Source organism: Cystoisospora suis (assembly GCF_002600585.1).
Source record: "Cystoisospora suis strain Wien I chromosome Unknown contig_269, whole genome shotgun sequence".
NCBI lineage: Eukaryota > Apicomplexa > Conoidasida > Eucoccidiorida > Sarcocystidae > Cystoisospora > Cystoisospora suis.
In genome coordinates this window covers 1-27,957 of record NW_027153071.1, presented here as the reverse complement: position 1 = coordinate 27,957, position 27,957 = coordinate 1, and the positions used below count along the sequence as shown (strand labels likewise).

The window sequence follows — 27,957 nt, the reverse complement described above, 5'->3', positions numbered from 1 at the left end:
TGGCTGTACACCCCAGGCAGAAAAGCGGTGTAAGTACAGCGGGGGTCGGGGGGATTGGAAACCAAGGTTTCTGATCTTCTCAAGAGAGACTAAAAAGTCAGGAGCTTGCATGCTAGGTGCTAATCTCGTCGTCGCCCGGTTGCTTGACATACAGGTGGGTATGTGTGTTGTTTTGGTAAGACTGGAAATCATATGTATAAGCTCTACGGAGAATGGCTAACTTGGGTATACATACAATGCTATCTATAGTCCTACAGGCTTGAACAAAAATGGGAGTCCCTCAGCGACGCAGATAGAGTTGAGACAAGCAGATAGATAGCTAGCTTACGAGGTTATGTCTTGTGATTTCTCAGTCTGTGTCTTGTTTGTAGCGGTATGTTTAGTGGCTCCTTTCCATCAAGTTTGCCATGACAGTTCATGCAAGAGGTTTTTCCTCTCCTTTTGACTTCTCCGTCTCCAGTGCTTTGTTCCGCGCGGTTGCAAGGGAGAAAGTCATGTCCCGTCGGCAAACGTTGTCTTCAAGAACCGCGCCGTAAACAGAAGATGCAATTTTTCTTGACGATATAGAATGATGCTGGAGTGAATTGCTATACCAGAGAAGACCACCAAGAAGTAGCGAAGAGGTGGTTGATGGATGAGAAACGTAGCACCGTCCTTCGATCATAGACACGAGGTCGGTTTCAAATGCGTGCATGCAGTTAGCGAGACACCAAAAGAGTCGAGGGAAAGAATAAACAAAGCAAGAGTGAGTGAGCGAGGTCATCATCGCCATCATCCTCATCATCCTTTCCCTCTCTTTGATGGACAAAAGTCTTGAGGAGTTTTCTCTTTCTCATGCTTCATCTTGAAAGCAACACTCATGATTCTTCTTTTCTAACGCTTTCTCATTATTTTCGAAGCTTTGTCATGTAGACGTAAGTTTATGGCTCTAGTTGGAAAGAGCCAGTTGACACCGACCCCCATGTCTATGATCTGAGGACGTCTCTCATTCATCTATTATCTCTCTTCTCTACTTCTTGGTCTTCTTATTCGAGAACCTTGTAAAGAGAAGCGAGAGAGAGGCAATCGTGAAATCGAGGAAGGAAAGAGACTGTGGTACGACCTTCAGCAGTCATCATCATCATCATCGTCGCTAAATCGCCGCATCCTCTGAAGTGGAGAACGAGACAGACACATCACACCTCCAGGAAACACGGAGATTTGTGGAAAAGGTGTTGAAGATGGTTTGAGATTTCATACAAACGTTCTAAGGGAAGTACGGCGACATACATCATACAGAAGAGCGTCTAATCTCCATACGCTGCTTTGTATTTTTTCCGACCTCCCATCACGACCTCAGTCAGAAAAAAAACTCCATTAAAAGAAGCAACGCGTCATCATTCTCCTTTTCATTCCTTGTATAACGCGAGTTGCAAGAACTTAAGTATACTTTCTTACGGCACAGAAAGTCTCATTCTACGGATGGGAGGACGTCCGCGTTGAGGGACTTCTTATCTGTAGAAGGCGCACCCCCTCTACGTCTTTTAGCTGCTAAGGGCATCACCGCCACACATAGAAGAACGCTTCCGTTGAACTCCATCCACTTTCGCAAAGGCAAGAGGACTGTTGCATACTACTACTAGAGAGAGAGGTGTAGAGGAAAGAGAGACAGGCCATTATCACTCACGTCATCTTCTGTGGAAGCTACGCCTTAGATGCTTCCGAGAACATCAACGTATACAGCGATTTCGATCGATTAGAGAATGATAGCCTGCAGAGTAGGGTGGGAACACTACCATAGGTTGACTCCCTCAAAGAACAATAGAAGACACACCCATTCGTGTGACAAATAGACGAGAGCCTTTTTAATAGATCTAGCCAAGTGGCCCGAGTTATCGTCTTCTTGAGGACCCCAGGATGAAGAGAGGAGTATTGGAAGTGAGCCGTCGTTTGAAACAAATTCTGAATGAGGTTTGATCATCTTACCGTGACCTTTGGCTGATGGGAGCTAGCTGTTGACGATTCATGTGACTGAAGAAGTTCAATCAACGTCGGCTCATCGATTCTCCCACCGAACCTTCCGGCTGTCTGTGGTGTCACCACACACACTCACTCGTCCGGAAGATCACCCAAGAAAGGTATGCGTGCACAGCCACTGCATGGCCTACATCTATATGCATGTAGTCTTCTCCCGCTAGTCAGCCTACCGACCCAACAAAACGTTCGAAGTCGGAGAGTACATCAAGCTATCTATCTATATCTATCTTCCCTATCTACCTATCTATATATCTATATCTATACATATATAACAGCTACGCCGCTAATCTCTGTGTTTCGCAACGGTGTGTCTAATTCTCCAGCTCACGTGATACGTGCTCTCCGACTTTTATTGTTTTGTCGTATATGAGCTGACTCGTTCTGTGGAGATCATTCATAGATGGGAAATCTGTGACTAGGTGAGGCGCAACAAGGATACTATATGGACGGGAGATCACGAAGAGAAGAACGGCAGAATAGCGCCATAGGATAATAGTAATTGTAATCTACTCCAAGAAGCTCAACTCCACAGAGGCAACAAACTAGTAACCACGATTCTCAGAGGTACCACCGACAGTTCGTTGTTCTCGAGTCTTACCCGCAGAATCAGTCCCTCAAGCTCTCGAGCTCTCGCTGGCTTAACCAGCTGAATCCGATGTACTAAGATGACCACACACAGGAGAAAACAGCGAGCACATCAGAAGTCGCTAGGAGAGAGAGAAACCCTTGTGGCAAACTCAACGGAAACGTCAAGGAATTCATCTGTCATTCTGAAGTACCACTCATGGTGTGTCTGCCTACTGTGTGTCATCCCCAGGTAGATCAACCAAGCCGAAGTCTCGTCGGAAAGTAAATCGCTCTAAAGGACCCATCCCCAGGGATTCTTCTACTACATAAGAGTGAGGGGCGTGGGGTTGAAGAACGAGATTCCTTAACATTTAACTGACTGAGAATCGCATGACAAATCTCGAGTCTACAAGTTTGCGTTGTCGCTTGTGATCTTCATCTAGTTGACATGTGTGTGCCTGTACTTGTATATACTCCAAGGTAGGGGGATAAGAAAGACGACTTCTCCTACGACTGCTGCCCTTCTTAGTCTTCCTAGCCCCTTCCTTCATACAGGAGTAAGAGCTAGGTAAGTGACTGTAGTCTGCGACAGTAGTGAACGATAGGGAGACGGAGGTAGAAGAAACAGTTCACCTCATTGATGGTACACCCGCCCTTAAGAATACATACAGACAGGGGACACAAAAGTTCACAAGAGGGTATGACATCTTTTCGAAGGAAGACCTTCACAAGATGATATGTACATTCAAGTAGATGAGACGACGATAACCTCGTATGAACCGAGTCATCGTCAGAATTTCCCTATGTATACACAAGAGGCCTTCCATCCATCCATCCTTCCTACATACAGGGGATAAAGAAACTTGCTATGCTTCGCCTATGATGCAGGACAGTACAGACACATATGAACTCGGTCGGGGTCTTACACCCCAGTGATACTCAATTCAACTGTCCTGAGCCGTGGGGCTTTTCCTAGTGACCCTTTGAGTGTTAAGGAATCTTTCTGGTAGAACAGATAAGGATCCGCTCTTTAAAGAGATGGAATTGCCAGGTAATCTTATCTACGGAGAGTGCCTGTCCTCGGCCTGTGGGATGCAGGTGAACAGAAGAAAGTACAAGAAGACGGAGAGTAAGAAAGAAAGATAAAATAGAGGACTACTCCTTTCTCTGTCCGAAGTGCTTTTCTCCTACTCAGCAGAGCTATAAGGTGAGTTCACGCAAAAAGCAAAGGACCTTGAAGAGGGGTGCTCCTGTCTTCTTTTTCTTTTCTCCCTCCTACGACGACTTACGTCGTTCCTGAGCTTCTGGTGTAAGGACAGCACGTAACATAATCCGCCGCTGCTCCTGCTCCATCTGCCTGTACATCCACTCAACAAGAAAGTTAGAGCCGAAATACCAGCAGTAAGGAGTCGCTTGTTCTCTCTGCCCGAGGATGCACCAGAGCGAAGCTTGTAGTCTGCCTTAGCTAGTCTTTCGCACAAAGAGGCCTGAAAATCCATAGATTTCCAGGGCTTTTAAGAAGAAAAGCAAGAGACGTTCCAACGTAGATATGATGAGTCGAAGATGCTTATACATGCTTAGTACAGTGAAAGATAGTGCTATTGTACACGACGTGGGGGAAAGGCGTTTTAACCACAGGCAGCAGTCGATGCATATCTATACACGAACAGACGACAAGAGACCCCCTACGGTTGGAGCAAGATAAGATGACGAGAATCGTAGCAGAGAGATAGTAGGTGGCAGGCAACTTCCATGCACGGGTCCCAAAGAAAACGCCCTTATGCTCGGAAGGAGGGTCATAGACTGGAATAGTACAGTAGGAAACAGTTGGGTGTCTTTTTATACAGTCTCCCTTGTCCACCTTGAAAGAGAAGGGAGTGGAGGAGCCGAAGACACCCCCGACGGGATAGATAGAAGAGGCACTTCGTATCGACCTTCTCTACTTTCTTGTTAACTCTCTTACTTCCTCTACCCTGCTTACTGGAGTGACGACTCCAAAGCAAAACTACTCCCCCATCCCTTCGTGCTGCATCTCGCAATCCTTACTGTCGCGCGGCCTGGGCTTCTGCTTGAGTCATTTCCTGTGAAAAGGAGACAACGAAGAAGGTCAAGAAACCTTGTATAGCACACACCCGAAGATGTATGTTGAGATCCCTACCCGGTAGTGCACACTCACGAAATCGCAGTGAAGATATTGCCGTAATCACCTCAGGCCTTTGCTCTCGGGGGTTTCTCTAACTGAGCCTGTTCCGGGGCCAACGGAAACGTCGGTGTGCGAGGTGTCCTTAGTTTGCGAAGCAAAGTTTGTTGGCTCTTTTTCATGTACAAGAAAAGAGGAAACTCGTACAGGAGAAGGAAGTGAGACAAAGAGAGAGTGCAGGGAAAGCGAGTGCGTGTGAACGCATGAGGGTCAACTAACTTCTGAATCTTTGCAGGTCGAAATCTTGTTGGCGAGTCGCATTCATCAATAGAAAAGAAGGTACTCCAGTCAGTCCTTTGTGTAGAAGAGGCGACCTCCGAGGAGTTCTAGATGAAGGCATACATACATGTACGCATACAGGGTACACACCCGATAATACTTACAAGGAGCATGATAGAACAAACTGAACCCTTTGGAGGGTCTACAGCTAACATGAAGAAAACGTTTGATTGTCTACGGTTCACTTACGCCTCTCCGTACCTATGAACGTGGAGTGTATATCGATGTAAGCGCTTGAACCTGGAAACAATCTATGCATCTGTTGGCGGTAGACATCCCGTAGAGATATCAAAGAAGTGTATGTACTCTATATTTTCCGCTGGAGCATGCACGACACTAGAATCTCGGACAGAACTTACATCTCCACCTGCCTGCAGATCGCCTCCCAGGCCCTCGGAAGGACGCGCGCCAGCTGAATCACCTGACCTCATGACGGTGAACTGCTGATACGAGAAGGCGACCCGACTCGTCTCTACCCGCGTGAAAAGTAGCTGCGACTACACAAGAAGAGACTTTACGGCGGCAAGTCTTTTCCAGTTTGGCCAGTAGGTATGCTTAGCCGACTTGGATGCAATGTTCTCCTCAGACGCCAGCCGGCGAGATGCCGCCAACAAGTCCCGGGAGAAAGAAAAAAACCGGAGCCCAAGGTCGTGTGGCCTCCGAAGAGCGGGATTATATGTGCCATACACTTTCTACCGTGGAGGACAACTGCGAGAGCAACTGCAACCCATTAGCACTAATGAAAGTCTTTTGCCCAGGTGACCGGAAGACAGAAAAGGAGCAGAAGCAAAGAAGTTCAGAAGAAAAGAAAGCATGCAGTGGCTCGAGACAGTGACAGGCAGGAACAGCTGTTTTGCCTGGGGGTCTTTGTCGGGACTGGCAACCACACAGCACTATCTCGGCTACCCATCCTCGTGCTTAGGACAATGATCACAAGAGAGTGTTGAACTTTCTCTGACGGAGTGGCGTCACGGGATTTGGACAGGCGGAAACGACGACTTGCGTTGCTGGAGAAGAAGACACACATGGCACTCTTCGCGGGAACGTACTCAGAAGACCCAAACTAAGAGAGAAGTTCAAGGTTTTCAGAGCGAGACGCGCGAAGTTCTCGGCGCGAGTACAGATTTGCAATGCTGACGCGGCAGATCAACATCTGACATGTCTCCGTACAACAAAGCTGCTCTGCATGCAGAAGAGCCTCCAGACTTTGCCGAGGAACAGAAACAGGGAAATGCGAACAACCCATCGGGCGGAGCAGTCTCTATCAAAAGAGCGCGGCCACTGCTCACCAGGCTCACATCGCAGATCAGGCCACCAGAAGAGGTAACACTAAAGCTCAACAGACTGGGTACATCGACTCATCGAAGCATCACGCGACTGCCGCGCATGCGAGCCGTTCGGCCCAGTACGACGACTAGTGCAGGGCAAAGGACGCCAAGACGGCGTGATCCACAGAAGAGGCGAATGTCCCGGTCACGCGAAGCTCCATGCGTGGGTTAGAGTCGGCTTGCGATGCCGAGAATAGCCGGCATCTCAGGACAGACGAATTTGTGCAATCAGGCCGGTGTAGTTTGAGCACGGCATTCCGAGCGTGGCTGCGTCCGACTGAGCCCGGGACGGCTGCCAACAGTTTTGTCCTCGGACCGCTTACACATTCCGCGCACCACAGCCTCCTTATCATTTCACTATAGCAGAGCCTTTTCTACGAGATAGAAGCCTGTCGGGTTTCTAGGGACCTCTTCTTGTCACGGAGGCCCGCCAACGCAAGTGTGCCCCGCGAAGACCACAACCGAGGCAGGAGTCGCTGATCAACCCCAGGCGCCTAAGGGTGTCTTTTCCCCGATTCCGTCATTCCTGCAGCTGGTGCCAGGCGACTTGCGTCCCCATCTGCAGGGCCAAGCGGATGACGGCAATACGCGCGAAGATTCCTCAAAAAGAACGGCTGCTCTGTGCAACTCCGATGGAGTCCGTGCGACAGTACAGGACTTTCTCGAGACTGCGATGAGAGGCGAAAAAGCTGCTCATGTTGCCGCATCTGCTTCGCCAGCCATACCTTGAGTACTACTTCGGTGGTGCTGGCCACGGAAACTCGACTAGCCACCGAAATGGAGAGTTCCTCTAGTCCGCGAGATGAGGCACAGACGTATCTCTAATGCCAGCGACGACACAACGGTCACGTGTCAACGGTGACTCTGCAAGCGTCGCGGCTGGCTTCACCACGGTCCAGGCGCCAGCTCGGCCGTCACCCTCGTACGGATTTACGTCAGCCCTAGCTTTGTTCCCGACACTTGGCTGACCAGCACGTATTGCAGCCATTATCGCTACGGCAAAGAAATATGCACGATCATCTGCTTCTCATCATACTGTCATCGCATGATGTGCCCAGGCCACTCCACGCTCTCTTTGCAGGTGACACAGCCTAAACGCTAGCGGGAGTTTCTTCTCCTGTTTTGAAAATTAAGAGGGGAACCCGTTGGTGCCACGCGGTTGATCGGACGTGCATAGAGATGTTCGCAGGCTCGAAAAGCGTGATGTACTACGTCCTTCGCGCAGGTTCCAGTCCGGTGTGACAACGCTTAAGGGGCAGCTGCAGAGGGCATTCAGGCCCGGCGGACCGGCTGTGGCGCTTCCGGTCGGACGCAGCGCCTACTCTCCAGGCACTTACATAGTGCTTCTGGTCCGGGGCCTGTAACGACTTGCCTATCCGCTTGCGCAGTGCAGCTGAACCACCCCCACTCAATGCGGTGGACACCTCCCTAGCCCGCAGTCAGACTGCCACTTGCATCATCTCGGTCTTGGAAGCAGCCGGGCTGCGAAACTGGTGACAAGGCCAGAACAGCGCTCTACCCCGGCAACACTTTATCTCCACATGTGGGAGTGGTGTGACGTCATCTGTGCTTTGGATCCATTCGATATCTGTCTCGTGGTAGCTGAGCTCGTGTCCGACCGCCGCTGGCGAACGAGACGGGAGTCTCCGGCGAGCGATCTTGGTCTCTGTAACTGACTTAGTCAACTGGGCATCATGACCACCTGCCATGTAACCCGCCAGCCGGACACACCTGGGGATGAAGCAGCCAGTAACTCCGCCAGTCTCTGCATGCACCATGTGTTCAGATCTAGTGTGCTGTTTTTCCCTTCCAGTCCGTCTGGAATGCTATGTCAGTGTCAGGGTGGCGGCCCAAGTGTCTTTGACGACTTTCCGGAGATTTCATGAAATGTGAGGACTGCAATCCTGTACTATGTTGAGTGCAGCGGACAGGTTATAGCATGTTTGGCATTGTAAGTTTTTTCTTGGGCTTTTACCCCCCAAAGCTGTCTTCCCCCCAAGGGAGGCCGGGCACGAAGCAGCTTGGAAAGCGGTGACAACTTGTTCGGCGTCAGGCCACCCGCACATCGGGTTGTCACTCATTTGATGTCGCTTCGGATTTTTTCCTTGTGTCTTGTCAAATTGTCACATGTGCAGTGTCATTGATTCGTGTAACGAGGCGATGTCCACAACATAGTAGCTGATGTAAGCTTTCCCCCGGCCCGCGCGCCAATCCAGGACTCACCTCGGGGTCGCACGTGTACGCATCGCTTTCGGTCCGCGCGTCTCTTTTTAGATGCACTCATTGACAAAACTCGGTTCACAGTCGAATGATGCCAACAAGCTCCAGAGACTTGGACCACGCCAACGGCGCGGCGAGGGGGAAGCAAGTCGATCACAGATATCTGCCTGAGTTCGCATACGGTGATTTGTACGAAGAGAAAACCGGCCCCCTAGTTCATGAAAGAGATTCGGGGAGGTTTTGCCTACAGTTCCAGCAGCCGGGGATGGGTCAGTGCAGACTGCAGGGCAGCGGCAGCTCGTTTGCTGCTCTTCTCCCTTCCAGAGGAGACGGAGCCAGACAGGTTTCCAGGGTCCCTTCTGTGAACAGCCCGTTTTTCACCGACACAAGGAAGCTCCGTTGGTAAGCCGACACGACAAACGTTTTCCGTTCGTAGTCGGGATATGGCAGACTGTCCGTCACGTAGAATGTTCTTGTGTGCCCCTCCCCCAGGTGGCCGGGTCCGTCTCCCCCATTCTTTCCCACAAGACACTTCACAACACTCTCCCGGTTTAGCCCCAAGAAGTACCCTGTTGTAGCTTGACGCTGCTGTCTCGTATTTGCAGGACTGGTGCGGTGCGGGCTTCTCCACACGCGGCAGTTCCAGTGGCTGATCAGAAAAACGTAGGAACCCAGGTAGCTTTTCCGGCTGAAGCCCCTTCACCAGGTTGGGTGCCGGACCGTGCAGACTGCTCTGCCCGGACGCCCATTCTGTGGGAATTCGGCTCAGTCGAGACTGCAGCCACCCCGTCGCCAGCCGACCCAGCAGAGTATTCGGTCAGTGACTTTTCTCCTCCAGGTCGGGAGTCGCTACGCTTTCCAAACCAGCAGTGCAGCCCGACCCTCAGATGCCTGAGGATAAACAGCCCCGCCTCCGCCTCACACCCTATTAAGCCGTGTGACGACACTCGAGCGAACCTGGGAAGCTCCTTCGAACTCAGCGGAGCTCGGTTTCCACTCAACGGCCGTCAGTACACAGTGGCACCGAACACGCCGGACCTGGGGAGCGCGGGAACAAACCGTCCACAACCGGTTCCCCCTCACCAGGTAACTGGTAATTTCCACGTTGCACCATTCGCGTCCGGGGTGAGCCAGCGACGAGAGACGGCTGTCGTCGGGACTCAAGAAGTGTCACCCGCACCTCCCATTGATCCTCGCTCAGGACCCCACATCAGGGTGAGGTCTTTTGTCGTCTTTCAGCCGCCGCGGAGTCCAGGTCCTGACGGGGAAACCTCAGAATTCACTGACTTGGAGACCTGGGCAGGCGCCCGCGTGCTACCTTTGAAAAGTCTGGTAGGAAGCGGGGCCATGGGTCATGTGTACCTTGTAGAACTGAAAGGCCAGCAATACGCACTGAAGCTAGCTGTACAAAGCGACTCGGCTGCATGTACATACCTTCGACACGGGTGGCGAAGCCTTGTCCGGCTCGAGAACATGCATCTGGCCGAGATGCACCAGAACCCCTCCGCGAAACGAAACTCCAAGAAGGATGGCGCTAAAAGCAAAGCACATGCTGTTTACGAGAGCATGAATAGTTCGGGAATAAGAACGGGCACTTCGTGGCGTTATTACTGCAAGCCAGTGGCTTTTTTGGAGGGCGACTGGATCCGACGGGAGCCACCTGAGGCTGATGGCGCCACGTCTCCTGATGGTTCACCCGCTGGACAACTGCAAGTGTCTCCCATCTGCGGTTATGTGATGGAATACATTCCGAACGCCTGCCAGCTAACAGCTCTCATATGGAGCTTCCACAGGACTTCCAACTTGAGCAAGCTCCTGAGAGCCGACAAATGGCACGGTGTGGTGGCTAAAAGGCTAGTTGAGATATGTCTCCACGTAGCTGCTGCGCACAAATTGATTGCATGCAAAGCAGGAATGTTTTCATTTGATTTCAACCCCAAGAATATTCTAGTGAGCGTCACCCAGGGTGCTCACAACTCAGGACAGAAACAACTGTCAGCAACCGACATCACCCGGATGGTACTGTGCGATCCCTCTGTTCAGTTCAGAGTGGTAGCGATTGATTTAGATTGTTCTCTTCGCGTTCCTTTCTCGGCTTCCAGCCACGACGGTCTCCTGTTAGACTGGACGTGCGGGCGACGTGTTGTGTACTCCTGTCCCCATGTATCGTCAATCACGGCGGCCTACATCCTCGCGGTACTGGCGAAGAACAAAGGAGAAGGGCAATTCTCAAGAAGCGGGCTGAAGGAACAGGACGCTCATGCCGCCCTGTGTCAGCGAGTTCAAGACACGACAAACTTCCTGCATTTCTGCTGGTGTGACCAGTATGACACAGTGCCGGAAGTAGAGAGTCACCCCTTCACAAGCGGGCTGCCTCCTGGGGAGGAAAGTGGCGGAAATGGAAGTTCGCCAGATGCGAGTGTTGGACCAGACCCGGGGGACGTGAAGCAGCCGTATCTGCCGTGTTTTGTGTATCCGCTGACGAGACTACCCCGAACGATTCCCCAAAAAGAGTATAGGAAGTTTGGAGTCCGGCTAGTGGGGCAGCACGTGAACCTCCAGCTCCTGGCTTTCATTTTGTGCGAGCTGCTGGATTTCAGGAGTCTTCACGTCGTTGTGCTACAGAGGTTTTCACGGGAGCTGCGGATGCTGCAGCTGCCCACGGACATCTGCAAAATGTTCGTGGAGCAGGATCAGATCATTAGTTGCCTTTGCTTTTCTGCCTTGACAAAGATGAAGAGCTCTGTCGTGCCCACGCACAAAGAAATATTTGGACAAGCTCAAAAGAAGGACAGCAAAGGGCATTCCCGTGTGCCAAAATGCTTGCTAGCAACATTCAGTCCGAGGACCCGCCTTGGCATCGCCGACGGGACGGACTGCCACCGTCCTCAGAACGAGCAAAGCCACGGTCGAGCAGGTGACCAGAAGGTCGTCAGTCGGGACAGCGAACGAAGTAAGGCGTGTCTCCTTCCGGGCATAGCACAAGACGTACCTTTTCCAGCTGCATATCGCATCGATACCCCGTCACCAGGGGAGCGTCAACGAAGTCCTATCCGGCATTCTGCCGGACCACAGAGAATCCGTGCCGCACCCGTGGTCCCGGAAAATGATACTCTCTTATATAAACAGACGGCAACACAGCCTAGGAACCTTGACGTAAATGACCATGCACCAGCTCCTGAAACGAGACGGCTTCTTCCTGACGAGGTGGCCCGGATGAGTGTATGGGAGAAGGTCGAGAAACTTCCACCTCTTTGTCCACAGGACTTCCTGCCTTCGGCGGACTTGCTGGGAAGACGATGCGAAAAAGAGATGTCTTCCCTGAACCGCGTGCTCCTCCAGTTCCTTGACCCACATCCTTTTTTCGCGCTGCGCTACAAGTCTCCAGAGGCCGCCTTTGACGCAATCATTCACGCTCTTGACCAGCTTCGTCAACGCTTGGAGGTGTGATCGCTCTCTCCGGTGTTTTCCTCCTGTTAGAACGCAGCTGATGCCGCCTCCGTTGATCTATGAGTGCACGCATCCATGCGGTGTGTCTGGCTGGGCATTGGCACATCGCCATCGTCCATGACGCACGTACAAATTTTTTTACATTTGAGACCTCCGGCGGAATAGCTTAGTTTCAAGCCCGGAGTTTGAGCGAGTTGACTGCCATAGCAGTTCCTAGTGAATATTGACTATCCAAAAATCGAGTTCGATTCTTTTGGCAGAGCTATCCTCTACCCAAGCACTCAATGAATGAAGAGGTGTTTGTGTGCCTCCTCATTGCAGTGTTCGCGGAACCGCTTTCCGACAATTGTCACCCGCTTGTGGGGGCGTCGCCTACTCCAGCTATCGTACCAGGAAGTCCGGCGCAGGAACAAGAATGCTGGAAAAATTGAAAGACAGCTGTCTCTACGGTATCGTGATCGAAACCCAGCTTCCAGAACTGACTAGAGGTCTAAACTGTCTGGAGGATCATACGCCTATGTCTGTGAAGTTGCCGTGGTCGGCATACCAAACATAGAAAACAGTAACACGAGTTGTTTTAGTAATAGCCATAAGAGAAGATTGAGGACAAAGACCTGCCAAATCCTTGAAGACCTCGTCTGCCTAGGCGCGGCCTCGCCCAAGAAAGCTCGAAGATTCTCGTGCTTCTTAGACTGCCGGGCGCCGAAACTGTCTCCTGTGCCACTGAAAAAACGGGAAGCGTGACACGGGTGAAGTTTGCAAAAGTGGACAGCTGATGCTGCGACCAAATAACGCGGCAGGGGCTAGGCAACGAGGTGAATCGACTCCACGAGGCCGCTGCCCATGGACAGAACTGATGCGAACAGAAGAACAGGGTTCACCAAAAAACGAGATGCACTGCTGCTTTCAAGGTGGCATGTACCACTCGAGCACTGCTGCGACAAAAGAGGAAGCTTTAGTTTCAAGCCCACCGCGGACGGAATGCCACATCCCCCCAAGGAAGCGTCAACGCAGTTGAATCCGATCACTAGGGCGCCTGGGTACGTGTCCCTTAGTTTTTGCAGGAATCGGACGAACAAGTATCGCCGCATCGAAACTGCGTGCCTTTCGTCGGAGGCGGCTAGCAAATCGAGCGCCGGATCGTCACACCAATCCATATTCACGTATTGCCTTCTAAGAGCAGAACGTTTTCCCTCGGAACCGCCTCTGCCCAGCGGATCGCGCAGCAAAACGACGACATCAAAGCATCTCCAGTCGAATGTAAAAATATCGCTCCACTCCGAAAGAGTCGAAGAGGGCGCGAAGGAGACTGTCGCGACGCGACAGAGAGCCGATCTGCGCGGCAACACAAAAAACCAACAGCAGGACGACTCGTACGTCCGGGCGCAATTGAAACGGAGCCAGGCGGGCACAAAGGCTCTTTCGGACCAGCAACTGCATTACTCTGTCGTTCCGTTGGAGCTCTTCGCAAGAAGAACATGCACTTCTGTCGCTTTTTGTGTGGCGAAAGAACTACGTGCTTGCAACAGGTGCCGAGAGAACCCGTTTCTCTAAACAACTGACAATCACCGGCCCCCCAACTGTAGTGCATCTGAAGAAAACACCGACTTCCGAAATGCAGCCGACTGCATAGACCACACTGCCAGACTGCATGCGTACATCCGCACGGGCTCCGTGAACGTTTCTTGCAGAAGACAGAACTCTAGAGAGAAGACTCTGAAGCAAACTGTACTCAAGAAAACAAGTACCTCTGGATCAAAAAATCTGGTGAGGAAAATAGACGTGCTCTTCATGTTTTCCTGGTCAAAAGATACTAGCGCCCCCCGCATCCTCAGTTCCTACTTCGCGTGTCAAGAGCCACGAAACAATGCCAGTACAAGAGGCTCTTCGCCGCCGTATACAGTCTTCTTTCCTCACCACTCTTCGCAGGATTGAACTAAAAACAACGAAACAGAGAGAGGAGAGACTGCTTTGTCGTTATCGTCAAGTCTGCGTCGCACGTTACGCTACATCAGGTGCTGCTGCACCCCTGCAGTTAGCTTTACCAGTGTCATACATCCATAGCTGCCGTCCGCCACAGATGCGTGCACACGCGTGGTGTGTGCACCGGTGCACACTGATTCTCACCTTGCAGTCCGAATGAAGCGGTTTACTGTCGGGGAGTCGGGCACCGGCAGGATGACTCCGTGTGGGTCGAAGATGGTGCGGACGGACGGATAAAAGTTGAACCTGTACACAAGACAGGCGGTCCTCGTACTTGAAAAACAGGTGAGACAGCTCTATGTTTATTCTTTCTTGCACACGACTCGCCGTACGGAGCATGCAACACGACGCTTCTCTGGTACTCACAGTTGGACAGGCACACTCGGCTGCCACTTCGAGCTATGATGGAAAAGAACTCACCGGTCATACGAGGCCTCCAGCTGACGCTCCCGTTCTGGTGTCAGGGGTTGGTCTGGATCCAGACTCACACAGAAGGGTTTCACCGCCCAGGGAAAGTTTGCCACGACCTGGAGGAACCTGTAGAAAAGAATAAACGACACGACGGGGGTGCTGATTAGAGCAACTCTGACAGGGCAACAATAAGGAGCCCCTCATGAAGCGAACAGGCGTGCACTCAGGACCCTTACGCAAGGGCATGAGAAACGATGAAACCTTTTCCCCTACCGAACGGCGGGCTTGTCATTGATATAGTGTATACTTCCGCTTGTGCTCAATCATATCGCTGCTTATCTCTATCGTGCAGGCCGCCAACCACTGGTGTCCTCTTCGCGGAAAGAAGGACCCCCAGGCGAGAAGCTGGCATCCGTTCGAAAGTCCCAGCTACCTCCCGAAGTGCCACTCACCTTAAAAAGGCCACGTGAGGTGACTGTGGCGGCATGCCAAAGCCCTGCCGGAGATGGTCCACGAAAAGCGCTGTTGTGACGTGTTCGGCGAGACGCAACAACCCGGGTAACTGCATTTCTCCAAGCCATCGGCATATGATTGCCAGAGAGCCTGTATCGCAACGAGGATAGAAGACCGCGAAAGAGCAGTGCGCCTCTGCGTGTCTGGCATAAACTCATGTATACTGCGGGCACACACTCAACGTAAAAGACTCACACAACCGACTGCCGATATCTATCCTCAGTAAACATGAGAAAGAAAAGACCACGAATGTCCGCGCACCACACCACGGTAACAACGCGAGGAGTTGCCTTTCCTCTCTGGGGAGATATGCACGCGCAGCTGGTTACGAACACGTGCTTGTACTAGAAAGACACACAATGAGAAAAAAGCCGTCCGAGCTCATACAAGACCTTGCCGAAAAACGCTCCGCGGGTCGGGACGCGTCCAGGATGCCATACCAAGAAAGGAACATTGGAACAGGATGCCGGCACTCATCAAAAGAAGTGGCGCACGTGTGTTGCACTGTAGTTCATCTTTCTGGTAGGTGCTCTCCACGAAAGGAGAGAGAGCTCCAACGCACAAAACTGAGCAAAACGTCAAAGCCCCAGTGTGAAGGTGACACATACATAACCCTGTCGTACGTACCCTGTGAGGGTCACTTGGTGCCGCAGAGGCAAGCCGCTGAACGCTTTTAGAAGTATGATAGGAGTCAAGGCACACGTGACTCAACAGAATCACCCAGACTAGACAAGCTCATCAACTCAAACGCCCGTGTTTACAGCACACAGACACACACACAGACACACGCAGATGCAGGTCTATCCTTCTCTTACCCGTAAAGGCGGGGAATCGCATTGCGCATGTCTGGAGGCTTGCAGTTATCTGGGGCGCCCACCACAAGTCTCTTAAGTCTCGAAGCTTCTTGGTCTCTTCAGAAACTTTCGAGGCAATCTGCCCGTCCTTTGGCAAAAAGAAAGATGACGTGCTAAGAACATCTTCTGCAGCAGGGCATGAAAAGGCTTCCTGAGTTAGCGAGGCTGGATCTTGAGTGTGAGATGGATAAGAATCTAGTTCTTTTGAAGACTGCCAAGCTGGTGTTTGAACCCCGCCATTCTCGGCGGCAGTCACTGAAGCTTCGAGGGAATTCCAAGTCTTCACGAGACAGTCAGGAAGTTTCTTCAAGTGTAGAGACAACGCATCACAGTTGGGGTCACCATATAAAGTAGCGGCCTTCGCCACTTCCAAGGGTTGTAGGATTCGAATTCGGAAGCAAATGTCTCCAATCTCAACGTCAAGATGATCCTCAGTCACCGAGCCTGCAATGCTGTAATCGTCGAACAGCTCTTTCCTGAAACAGCAGAGGCGCCAGAACACACAACACTCTGCCATACCTGCTACGCTGGAGAATCTCGACATACAAGACGGACCTCACACTATTGCAAGCACTACGTCATTTCCCCACTCTGTGCACCATCAGCATCTCTCACAGTGTCTCCGGGAAAGCTTGTCTTCTGAAACACGAAATAAATCGACTATTGGGAGACGTGAGAATGACAAAGAAAGTAGTTGATGGACGCTTGGAGCCAACCCAAGATACGGCTACGTTCCTTCTATGACACAGGCAGTCCACTAGTGCTTTGACAGAGTTATGCTCTGATTCAAATAGCGACGTCAGAGGCCTGGATCGCTGCCCTTTGAGAGAGGCCCTACACGAGAACGATCGAACACGTGGTTTCCCCTCGATGACTGGAAGACAAAGGAAGAAGAGCAGGGAAAATTGCTTTCGACGAAGTGGGCTTTCTTCAAGCGGTGTCGGAAGACACCCCTGACGAAAACCACGGCATGATACCGTCTAGATCAGCATCAACAGGAGCATTCCGCTAGACGGGTAAAAGCAAGGCACTAGCTCCGGGCACTTACTGCATCTCGACAAGGAAGGCCGTTTTGAGTTTCTTCATGGCAGTCAGATCTTCAGGCCACGCAGGCGAGTCTTCAAACTCGATTACCACCGGGTACGTTCGCCTTCGCTCTGAGATACGACGGACAAGAAAACAACCCGAAGACAGGAAGTCTTCCGACGCCTAAGGACATTGCAGTCGCTTGCATGAAGGGCTTTACCCTCGGAGGAGTGATAGGGGAGAGATACACACTGAAGACCATATCACTTGCACATCCGTGTACACGACGTGGGCCAGCTAAGAAGGAAAACTACAATTAAGGACGTATTCCTACTTGCTACCTCAAAGTGAAGTGACACCTATTCAGCAGAGATAGTACCGCTACCGGTCGCGACGCTATTCTTGACAGATACCCATGACAGAGACAACAGAGGAGCAAGCAGTGCCGGGTCTTCAACAAAACGTGTCTCAAGATGTGAACGGGGCGCAAGCGGAGACCAGCGAAGCGCACTGACCTTGTCTTGCATCTTCAACAGCTGATCTCGACGTATTCCGAGGAGTCGCAAAGACGTCTACATACAGAGACGCTGGGTCAGCATAGCGCACTTGCTTTACTGTCACGGGGAGACCGCTGAGCGAATGAATGGTATTCCGAAGCTCAGCGTAAGCCTACAAAAGAAAAAAGGCATGAAGAGTCACTCCGCATACCGCCGGTGTGCTGAACATTGTACACGAGATAAGGCGAAGTAAGAAGCTTCTGTGGTATGTGGGATCGCTAGGTAATACCACTCACAATTCTCACTGCAGGGTCTTCAACTCTAAGGGTGTGCGACGCTCCGACCTCACAATGTGGAAGCCCTGGTACGCAGCTCCCCTTAAGACCTTTAACGCAAGAGACTTCATCATCTGAACAAACTGTATAAAGCAAACCACACACTGTTACTCTTGCAGTATGTAGCTGAAATGCAGCATATTATATATCCAGATACCTTGGCGTCTAGAAGCACCAAAGCTACCTTATAGAAAAAGTATAGATCAAACCCTGACAAAACCATGTTGTCACGCACCCTCTTTTCGCTCAGCGACGAAGTGATACTCACACTGTCCTCTCCTCGTGTCCGATCATTTGAAACATCCGCTAGCGTGTATGTACAGGAGATGGTTAATACATGGACACTGAAATGCAAACGGTCTCGCGCAGTACCTGCATCAGCTGCTTCCGCATTTGCTTCTGAGCAGCCCCCGCAGAAGATGCAGTCCCTCCAAGGATTGTGCCTTGCATCCAGCAGTCTGCTCGCTTCACATCAGTCGTCAAGGGGTCACCCGGCTTTCTGCCCTCACCACCCGTGTGGGTTGGTGCGACTTCATGAAGACTCTGCTCTCCTTCTGCTTCTTTGACAGTGCTGACCCACTCCTGCCCTCGGAGGGCTAGGACACGCGACCAGTGGCGATGGAACAAGTGAGAAAGAATCTGGGTGTGAGGCGGTGCATGCACTTTGCCGCATACACAAGAAATAGGAGGAAGAAGAGGTAGACACTTTCGACTATTAGAGGGTATATCAGCTATTCTCCCATTCGACTCCCTGCCGCAGCATTCATCTTTCTGCCATAACACTGTATGGAGAATCTGTCCATCCTGAAATCTCCTCAGCTCTACAATGTCAGTTCCCCAGAAGGACCTGGAAGTAAAGAACGGAAGAAACAGGAGCTGTATGTACACTTGTGTGAAAAGCCGGGAGACTCATCATGAGCAACAAAGATTTGTGGGAAAGAGAGTACGAATTCAGAAATGTGGGATGCATGAGGAGAGTGCTCCTTGTCTCCGTGGTCTCACGAGTGGACGCGACATCTCTAATCATGCCAGCTTTCCACCCAGCACTGTTGAATGGAATACATGTGCTCATGTATTCCGCAACCGTATATATTTACACATCAGGTCAGCACAAACAGAGGGCTGCCGTCCAACTTCCCTCCCTTGGAGCATGATATCGGAGAACAGCATATTTCTACACGTGCACGCGTAGACTTTTCTGCGCGGGCCTGGGCGCGGCACTGAGTTAATACTATCTACAGTTTGAGCTTCTCATACTGTTCATTCGATGTCGCTATGCACAAATGTAGAGCGTATGCAGCTAAGGGCATAAGCCAACTATAGTATATCGTCGTGAAACTCGGAGATACATCGAAGCGTGCTTCAATTTTTGACGGGATACAAACACGCCTTGTATATGTATCTACATTATATTACTTCAAAAGTCCTCGACGTCCAATCTCATTGTCCACATCCTATGCGCAAAGTAGAGAATACTTGAGAAGAATCTAGATTTGGTTCTCCACTGCACGATTGTCCCCTTGCTGTCACATGTTGGATCGTACCGACAATAGAGATGGCATGCCCCGTCCTGTGAATTTCATCTTGAGGAGGCGTGTTCTCTTGCCGCACAAACTACTCACTTGAAACTTTGTATTGCCTCATCAGAGCTACTGACACCCGTAGCAGGAGGTCCTCGATCAAGAGCTCGGCTAATAGCCTCTCCTCTGAGGCGTAGGGATAGAAGGACGCCAACAGGAATGTCACAGGCTGCACTTAAAGCTGGAGAAAAGGAAAAGGTTTGAAAGACAACGGCAGACATTATTATCGGTTTCTGTACATCACTATAGAGCCAGCGAAATCTTGTGAATAGGTGTCTGTAAGGACAGTATAAGAAACAGGGTGTATATATGTAACCTAGATACGCGTACGTACACGCGAGAAAACTATAACGTAACAGCGTAACACTGGCAACACAACATCATGAATTGACGTGTACTGAAAATAGACGCTACTGATACTTAGAATCCTATACCACTACTTCACCCGACTAAAGTGGATCGGCGGACTATACATAGTAGTAATGGACACAAAACAATGAAGAACAAGCAATCTACAGCGCCGACTCTGCATGAAGAAAAAACTCGCTTCCGCCCCCCCNNGCCCACGGCAGATTCAGACTTGGAATGATCTTTTGCTTGAGAAAACACTGCTCCAAGATCTTCGTAGGGTCGTCTAACATCCTTCCTCTCTTTTGAAAAATATTTTGTTTGTTTTCAAAACGTTAAATCTCGTCTAAACCCTGACACCCGTCTAACACGTTGAAGACACAGGCAATCAGACAACACTCGAGCCATGACAGCTAGCTACCTTCAGGGGAGTAAACCTTCCCGCGAAACAGCTAGCCAGGCTGTCTATGCTGCATGACACATCCAGGTCTGCAGCAGCCCACAGCAGAGAAACCCGACTCACCTTCATAACTAGGGAAAGCAAGTGGGAGATTTGCTAGTGCAGAGTCTTCTTTCTCAAGAAAACTTTCCTCTTTCGAGAGTTCTTTTACGTTCGCAGAGAGTAAGGGATGTAACTCTGCTGTCAAGCCGCTATACGTCGGATGGACAAATCGGACCTGAACAAGGTCAAGACGATCTCCAAGAGCACGTACACAGAAGCGTACTAAGGCTTCTGCAAAAAGACGTGCTGGTGACGCTTCCCACTTGACCCCTTCATCTAAAGTGGAGAAGTCGTTTTGTTGGACTTCGTTTCTATTCTCTCCTTGAGTTGCCCGTGCGACTCCTCGTTCACTTGCCCTTTCATCACTGTGACTGCCTTGACCTCCTTCTACAGAAGGGACGTAATCTGCAATTGCTGGAAATCCTTCTGTCATGAAAGGTCTCATTGCCCGTTTCAAAAGCGTTGACGAAATCTGGGGGATATACACTTGAACGTCATTCGCGAGAAGAAGAGAAGCTGGCACAGGCATCTGTCCTTTCTTACCACTACAACGGTAAGCCCCCTCAGCATTCAGAAGCTTAGGTAAGCCACCAAAGAGAAAATCAAAGGGATCCTCAAGCTTCTCTAAAGCATGTAAGCTCTCACGTGCCATAGCCTGCAGTTCTGGAATATGTAATTGAGAGCGAAATAGTAAGTTACAAGAACAACTCGGCGAATCAAAGAGGAAAGCTTCACTAATCAAGCCTGCAGCAAGAAGGGACTTTCTCTGATTTGCTTCATCTTGATTGGCATGATTCTTGTTAGCCGGTTGGACCTGTCCCCCTGCCTTTGAAGCTTTCTTTGATACAGAAGATAGCCCTGGCTGTTGTCCCACGGCCCAGCCTTCTTCCAAGGAATCTGTACCTGCTGCCCGCCCCGTCATATTTGGCTTATTACGTAGAAGAAGAGTATCACGAGAATGAGGCTGGGGATCACCGAAGATATAGAAATAGTTCAGAAAGTCAGCTCTCGACAAAAACGAGAAAGTGAGGCTCAACAATTGGCGGGGATTGATCGAAGAAGACTCATCCAGCCCTCCGGAGAGACACGCATGGCCGCACATCATCGCCAACGTAAAGCCGTTGACACCTACAAGCACAAGAAACGATGTATACAACTCCGGGACCAATCATACACTCTCACAATGCATCGCGTATGCGAATCTATACAATTATGCAATCGTATAGACTAACAAGCTGATCACATCTGTCTCCCTTCTACGATGCACGGCTGCATGCAGTAATATTCCCTTGACGGAAACAGACTTATGTCTCCCCTGTATCCTCGGAAGACTTGCTTTCACATCTTCAATCGAACAAGAGTGGCTGCGTAACGTAGGAGTGCGATGATGCGAGACTGAGAAAGAAAGAGCAGATACCTGAATGTAGCTTGCCCAAGTCTACTCGCAATGAAGTTTGCGTGTCGCTGAAATGTATGAAGTCCGACAGACGCAGTCCACCCATCATCGTAACCCGGAAGTACCAAACCTCCTAGAACACTATCTATCTATCTATCTACTGATCCCTAGGCTCAAGTATGACCACTACTATAATAGATTGCAGATGAGAGCCGTGGTCACCTTTTCCATCCCTCCTCGGTCTCTTTCCCTGGAATCAGTTACCTGTAGCAGGGATAGAACTCATCCGACTACGAGCGGCCTCCTTGGTCGGAGATGAAGCCATCGACAGCCTCATTGCTTTCTCGTTTTGAGATAAAGTCAGGAGACCTGGAGACCTCCGTAAAGCCCAGATCTTGAGAAGATGAACGGTAATACGGAAGGTCTCTCCAAACATAGCACAGCATTTCTGTAATAGCGATGAATGTTTCTTCATAAATATATCCTCTAATAGAAGTCCATTGTAATACGGAGTAGGCCGGAGTAAGGTAACCTCGTGGTGTTCGTCTCCCCCCCCCTTCCTGGGTCCCTTCGAAAGATCTCCCTTCAAAACATGTCTCAAACTTTGTTCTTCTTCTTCGTTTCGTCTTTTCTTTATCGAGCCGGACTGTGTTACATCTTCTTCTTCGTCTTCCTCTTCTTTCCACGAAAGAAAAGATGGTCTCCGTACACAGTTTCTCTCAGGTCCTAGGAGAGACTCTCTGAAGAGAGGAAGCGACGAATGTCCTTGACTATCGAGGCTATGGCTCTCGGGAGAGGAAGGAGGAACCGGAAAGATACGTACTATCCACTGACTTAGATCGGTTTCCCCACAGATTGTCTCTGATGTGGATGAAGACTTCAAAACAGAGCTGCCGTTAACAAGACGAAGAGAAGAAGAAGTAGTAAAGGTAATGACGATGATGGGTTTCACAGCATCACTTTGCCAGTACTGTAGAGATACTTGAGGAGACCACTGAGGTACAAGAGAACGAAAGATGTTTTGAGCTTCATTCGTCAGAGAGTTCGAGTGAGAGTTATTCCATTCAACAGAAGAGCCTTTCTTACTCTTCTTCTTCTTCCCTCCTTGATCGGCAGCAATAGAAGAAGAACAAGAAGTCTTTCTGTCTTTGTCAGAGGGCGAAGATGGAGAATTCCCAGAAGAGAAAGTTGCCTGAAGATGAGAAAAAAGACGTCTGAGATATTCAAAGCGTTTCGTGAGATACCTGAAACACAAAGAAAGACAAGAAGAAAAGAAACAAGAAGGTATGATGCCATAAGAATGAGACAGGACGAAGATGACGAACGAAGAAGTTGTTCCGAGAATCCTCACACTATCTTCTTCCTCTCTTGATCTGAATGAAGAGACAAAAAGTATAAGAGAACTCCTACATGATGAGACGTCTGCGTCGCTGGGGTGGGTGGTCTCATAAACCCGCTCTCTCACATTCCTCTCTCTGTTGTCCTCAGACGCAAGACAGAAATCTCTATGTGGACAGGTATTCGTTTCCAGACTTTCCTAAGACATTCTTACACAGAGAGACGAAGGCCACGTCCTCACTCAGTGTAATATGATGGCATAGAAGAATGGGGAGAAAAGAAAGAAGAACAAAAAGAAACAGACGCGCTCACGGGGTCTAACGCGAGGTTCCAAAAGAAAGTCGAGAAAAGAAAGGTGAAGAGGAAAAAGGAAAAGAAGCAAAAAGACTTCGAAATTGTGTGTACAAAGGAGGAAAAAGATAGAAAAAAGTTTAGTACATATTTGCGCTGATCCATCCGGTTCGTAAGCCCGACTATATGAAGACAGCGAAAGGGCAGAGAGATGCTTGGAAGTATGTGTGTAGCACATCCTTACAGAATGAAAACGGAAATGATAAGAATGCTGAAAGAAAAGAAAAGAAGGGGAAAAACAACAGAAGAGAACATGAAGCACCAGTGTATGTAAGAGAGAAAGAGAGAAGAAGAGGGGAGAAAGAGGCTTTAGTAGGTCTACGGGGGATAGCATGAGAGTGGGTCTGGGTGTCTTGCTCTCGGTCTGTAGAAATGGAGCACGCAGGGACAAGACCGTGAATGCACAGGTAAGAGAAAGAGATGAAAAGAGAGAAGAAGAAGTCCGTCATGCTAGTAGTAGGAGAAGAAAGATGAGAATGTGTTTTCTCTTTTGTTCTCTCTCTTTCTTTCACAAATATAATAGAAGGATGAAGCCTTTTTCTCACCTGTAGTTTAGATGATCTTTAAACTGAAACATATGCGCTGGCATTTCTACGGCTATGTCAACATTCTTATCAAAATTCGAGAGAAGTCCGAGAGGGAGACTCCCGACAACTTGAATGTTTCTTGGTGCTTGAAAGCGAAACCCTGATACAAGCCCCCCTTCCTCTCCTTCTGCATCATGATCTTTCTCTTTTTCTTCTCGAGGTTGATCAAGTGTTCCCTTCACTATCTTCTTTTTCTTCTTCATCGATTGGCTGTTCTTTCCTTTCTTGACCTGCTGACAAGAGTTCTCTCCTTCTTCTTCTTCTTGTTTTTCATTCGCTCCCAAGTGACTCTCCTTCCGACACCTTGACTTAGGAATCCAAGAGATAGCCTTCGATGAGGGGACATCTTCATCTGGAGCTTCGATTAAAGCTTGACGTAGCCACAGAGTGAAGGAAGTGATAGCTTTAATTTCATCTGTGGTTGCAGCTGTTGAAGCCGGTGGTTTGACAGAAGAAGAAGAAGCATTGTCAACTGATGAAGATGACATACCACCATGATGACTATGATGTGATCCTGTCTGTACACATGGCAGTCCGGGTGTACGTACACTGTCGGCTAGACGACTTAAACGGCGTAGAAATAGCGACACTCCCGGACGATAAGATCCAATGGAGGACTGTCGATTCCACTTTTCCAAAAGGGCTTGTGATGCTTGTTCTGCTTCTTTCTCCTCTAAAAGGATCTTCTTTTTCTTTTCTATGTGCATATCATTGTGAAGAGATGATGTTTCGCTTCTTAAACTTTCTTCACGAGGAGCAGGGAGAGGAGAGGAAGATAATGAGGAAGGACGTTCGTCCTCCTCTTCATCACCAAAACGCGACCGTTTTCTTCCTCCCTTTCCTTGCTTCTTTCTGGATGAAGAAAGCGCCATCGTCTTCGATCGAAGGTCACTCACGAATGTTTATAGGCGGTTGAGAATACAGATGTCCAGGGGAGGGAGAGACGCGGAGCAAAACCGTAGGACTCGTCAAAACCAAAGAGAACTCCAAAAGAGACGTAGATATCGTCATTGAAGAGAAAAGAAAGAGATCAAACTCCTATGGTGTAGAAGAGGTGAGAAACGCAGCAAAAGAAACACAGTCCGGAGAAAAAAGAGACAGAACGCCCACGACTGTTGTCTTTCACTGCCCCGACATGCCCGCATGTCAATTGTGATGGATATACACTCGGAAAGAAACCGCTACGATTCCTGTATTAATGAGGGCGAAGATCAATCACCCGTGAATATGAACTTACAAAGAAGGAAGAGGACGGCACAGAGAAATAGTATGAAAGAACACATTCGGATCTGGCGAGACGGACAAAGGCCTAAGAGATAAAAACCTGTATGGTCAGTCCACCACACGCGAAGCGAGAAGGACGAGATGATCTGTATGACTGGCGTATTCCTCTGTAGAACACGCGCTCTGGTGTATCCTGTCGACAGTGTACGTACAGAGGACCCTAGTACTCTGATATATCATGCGCAGCTACGCGTAAGTTCGCAATTGTATGAAGCCGGTCAGTCTTTAGTAGTAGTCGATCCTTTCTGAGCAATACAAGAATCGACGATGTTCGAAGCACGGGAGGCTACTGCTTTGTTTCGGTGCATGCGCCAGTGCCCCGCAGCACGTCCGCCGCGTCTGCGTGGAGGAAGCGGAAACGGAAAGATTTGGAACGACAGCCTGGAAAGCCCGCCCAGCCCTCCTGGAAGCGCTGAACTTCCAAAACGTAATGAAGGAGTTGGAAACAGAGAAGAAAAGCATTCCAACCTCATGCGATAAAACAAAAGGGTAAGAAAGGACGACAGCCCCAACGCGTCACATGTCCCTGTTTCGCAATTGCATGTGTGCGGTGTACATACACCGGAGAAAAGCGGGACATCGTAGGCTTCTTGGTTAGCCCCCATTAGGTAGAAGCAAGGAGGGAACGGAAATTGCAGATCAACTTCTGTACTCGTATACAATGGAACTCAAAGCTCAGTGCTCATTCCCCCCGTATATGCCTCTCCAAACATACATTCTCCTATTTCTTCCGGGCTTTTTAAGGTCTTTAACCTAGTCGTTCTTCTTGAATACTCTGGCCTTAAACTCATCGTCTCCCGTGCCCGCCCTCACATGCAATCCTCGAGTCGGGAAGTCGTCGTCGTGGTCACTCCCGGCAGCGTGCGTTCGTCCCTCGTAATCCCGCTTTGGAGTAACTACGCGCAGTTGCCGGGTCTGAAAGGAGAGCCCTTTGGGTCTCTAAACGAATTCCCTTCTCTGTCCAACTTGCCTCTGTTCTTTTAGGCTTTCGTCCTGCCTGTCCATGTGTGTCCGTCTTCTTCTCCTTTCTCCTTTTTTTCACTTGCACTGATCTTGGAGTGGGGACCTTTCAACAGAAAAATTCGAGTCAAGAGCCAGCGCCAATAAGCGACTTTCCTCTTTCCTTTCCCTCGTCAGATGTCAAGTTTTTTCGTTTTTACATCTTTCTGCATCTCCCGTTGTGATCTTCACCATTACGCAGAGTAACAGAGAAAGCACTTTCTTCAGCGCGCCCGCTTGTCCTCTCTTTCGCCGTTTCCCAGTATCTGTCGCGAGGTTCCTTTTCTTCTTCTGGCCGTTTCTTACTTGCCGTTCAATTTAGGTCGGTGTGCTCTCCGAAGGGGGTGAGACGGAGCGCCATAGTTGTTCGTCAGTAACAGGTTGCCTGATTCCTGTTGTTTTTTTTTCTCCTCTGCATGCACATCCGTCGCCGATCTCCGTCTTCTTATCGAGTGAACAGGGTCCTTGTTTGTCTTACTGTGCGTAGATTTCTTTTCTTTCCACTTGTCGCGCTATCTCTCTTACGTGAGATCTTTATAAGCCACATACGAAGCTCAAGGCACGGCTTTTGTTTTCCCCCGGTGTCTCGTTGTTGGTACTCCTTCACACTAGAACTTTTCCTTCAAGTTCACTTGTCTTCATCGCACTCGGAGGATACCCCTCTTACCTCTTTCTCTTCTTCTTCATCACTTTTCTTTACGAGGGTCGATTTGTTTTCATCCTCCTTCTCGTCCATATCGTTTGTATATTGTATAGATTTTAGCTTCTTGTTTCTTTAATAGCTTCTAAGGAGGGAACAGCCCGTCGACATTGTCGTTCTCCGTTCCTCAGACACTTCATGTCGGCCTTGGATTTTTTTTTTACTGCTATCTTCCACAGTGTTTCTTTTCTTGGACGACGTCTTTGCATCTCTCTCTTTCCTCGCCCCTCGTATTCTTTTCTTCTTTCATCTCCATCTCCCTCAACTTCCTCCTTTCCCGCTAAGGAACAGAGGCGTCTTCCTCTCTGTTGTTCCTATCAACACAATCTGTATGTTTTCCCGAGCTGAGCGATGTTTCGCGCTATCGGGTACCTTCTTCACGCTTACCGAATCTCGTCTCTTATTGTGCAGTCGAAGATTTCCTGTCTCCTCTTTCTTTGTTTCTCTTCTTCCTTTACTCTTTCTCTTCTTCTTTCTCAGCTTCTCTCTCCCCTTTGATTCTCCTTGAGAGACTGGTTGCTGGTGTCATTCCCTCTTTCCTTCTTTCAGACTTTTTCCTGCATTTATTCATCTATCAGCTGTGAAGAGGACTCTCTCCCATCAGGGAGAGGGGGAGAACGAGAAGAAGAAGGAAAGCTTTACGCACCACTAGAGAGAAAGGGGGGTGGAGCCATACACAAACACCTCTGTCTAGATATCTTTCCTCCTTTGCTTTCCTCTCTGCCAAGTCGGTTTGTTGTACCTCTCTTGTCTTCTTTCTCTGATTCTCCCCTTCATCGTTCTTCTTCCTATTCCTCATTGAAGTTTCTCCTCTCTCTCCCTCTCCTTCTATAAAGATGCCAGTCTTATACCATCTAACGTTACAACGCCCTACGGCGATTGTGCATGCATTACAAGGCAACTTCAGTGCTCCACGAGCCCAAGAGGTCGTTGTAACACGCGGAAGAATCCTCGAGCTTCTACGCCCGGATGAGCAAGGGAAATTGAATGTCATCTGCAGTACGGAGGTCTTTGGCATCATTCGGTCGATTGCGGCTTTTCGCTTGACAGGAGCGAATCGAGATTATCTAGCCATCGGAAGTGATAGTGGACGTCTTGTTATCGTACAGTTCAACGCTGAAACGAATGTCTTCGATAGGGTCCATTGTGAAACCTACGGGAAAACAGGTAAGAGATTCCGAGCAGACACGGCA

The 27,957-nt window shown here is 49.7% G+C and overlaps 4 protein-coding genes across 4 annotated transcripts; 2 read left to right on the top strand and 2 right to left on the bottom strand.

The window, feature by feature from the left end:
* Positions 1–610: 610 nt before the first annotated feature.
* Positions 611–6,540, bottom strand: CSUI_000681 (programmed cell death 5 protein). The gene is made up of 6 exons (XM_068060912.1): positions 5,422–6,540; positions 4,630–4,664; positions 3,873–3,940; positions 2,615–2,676; positions 1,966–2,067; positions 611–1,149 (listed from the first exon to the last, which is right to left on the bottom strand). Exons 1-6 carry the CDS (start codon positions 5,491–5,493, stop codon positions 1,105–1,107), a joined length of 384 nt encoding a protein of 127 aa, XP_067927111.1. The 5' UTR covers positions 5,494–6,540; the 3' UTR covers positions 611–1,104.
* Positions 5,591–12,464, top strand: CSUI_000680 (uncharacterized protein). The gene is made up of 2 exons (XM_068060911.1): positions 5,591–9,012; positions 9,216–12,464. The coding sequence occupies exons 1-2, from the start codon at positions 8,699–8,701 to the stop codon at positions 12,058–12,060; spliced, it is 3,159 nt and encodes a 1,052-aa protein (XP_067927110.1). The 5' UTR covers positions 5,591–8,698; the 3' UTR covers positions 12,061–12,464.
* Positions 11,603–25,534, bottom strand: CSUI_000679 (nrap protein). The gene is made up of 14 exons (XM_068060910.1): positions 23,740–25,534; positions 23,379–23,518; positions 21,770–22,749; positions 20,131–21,237; positions 19,302–19,440; positions 18,052–18,526; positions 17,641–17,762; positions 17,363–17,516; positions 16,870–16,978; positions 15,783–16,297; positions 14,907–15,057; positions 14,464–14,580; positions 14,188–14,289; positions 11,603–13,395 (listed from the first exon to the last, which is right to left on the bottom strand). Exons 2-7 carry the CDS (start codon positions 23,447–23,449, stop codon positions 17,646–17,648), a joined length of 2,889 nt encoding a protein of 962 aa, XP_067927109.1. The 5' UTR covers positions 23,450–23,518; positions 23,740–25,534; the 3' UTR covers positions 11,603–13,395; positions 14,188–14,289; positions 14,464–14,580; positions 14,907–15,057; positions 15,783–16,297; positions 16,870–16,978; positions 17,363–17,516; positions 17,641–17,645.
* A 174-nt stretch (positions 25,535–25,708) lies between these two features.
* On the top strand, positions 25,709–27,946 carry CSUI_000678 (splicing factor 3b subunit; the record flags this gene model as incomplete). The annotated part of the gene is made up of 1 exon (XM_068060909.1): positions 25,709–27,946. A coding segment is annotated over exon 1 (345 nt), but the record flags the coding sequence as incomplete, so codon positions are not given.
* Positions 27,947–27,957: the final 11 nt, after the last annotated feature.

What these genes read in the sequence shown, in the direction of transcription:
- CSUI_000679 (XM_068060910.1), bottom strand. Translation starts at nt 23,449, where the DNA reads ATGTTCTCTTCTGTTGTTTTTCCCCTTCTTTTCTTTTCTTTCAGCATT. An exon ending in GAGTTCTATCCCTGCTACAG is followed by an intron (nt 21,238 to 21,769) that starts GTAACTGATTCC and finishes TTGTGCTTGTAG; the next exon opens with GTGTCAACGGCTTTACGTTG. An exon ending in TGCTTTCCCTAGTTATGAAG is followed by an intron (nt 19,441 to 20,130) that starts GTGAGTCGGGTT and finishes CCTTTTCTCCAG; the next exon opens with CTTTAAGTGCAGCCTGTGAC.
- CSUI_000680 (XM_068060911.1), top strand. Translation starts at nt 8,699, where the DNA reads ATGATGCCAACAAGCTCCAGAGACTTGGACCACGCCAACGGCGCGGCG. An exon ending in GACACAAGGAAGCTCCGTTG is followed by an intron (nt 9,013 to 9,215) that starts GTAAGCCGACAC and finishes TCGTATTTGCAG; the next exon opens with GACTGGTGCGGTGCGGGCTT.
- CSUI_000681 (XM_068060912.1), bottom strand. Translation starts at nt 5,493, where the DNA reads ATGAGGTCAGGTGATTCAGCTGGCGCGCGTCCTTCCGAGGGCCTGGGA. An exon ending in ACCAGAAGCTCAGGAACGAC is followed by an intron (nt 2,677 to 3,872) that starts GTAAGTCGTCGT and finishes TGGTCATCTTAG; the next exon opens with TACATCGGATTCAGCTGGTT. An exon ending in CCCATCAGCCAAAGGTCACG is followed by an intron (nt 1,150 to 1,965) that starts GTAAGATGATCA and finishes TCTCCACTTCAG; the next exon opens with AGGATGCGGCGATTTAGCGA.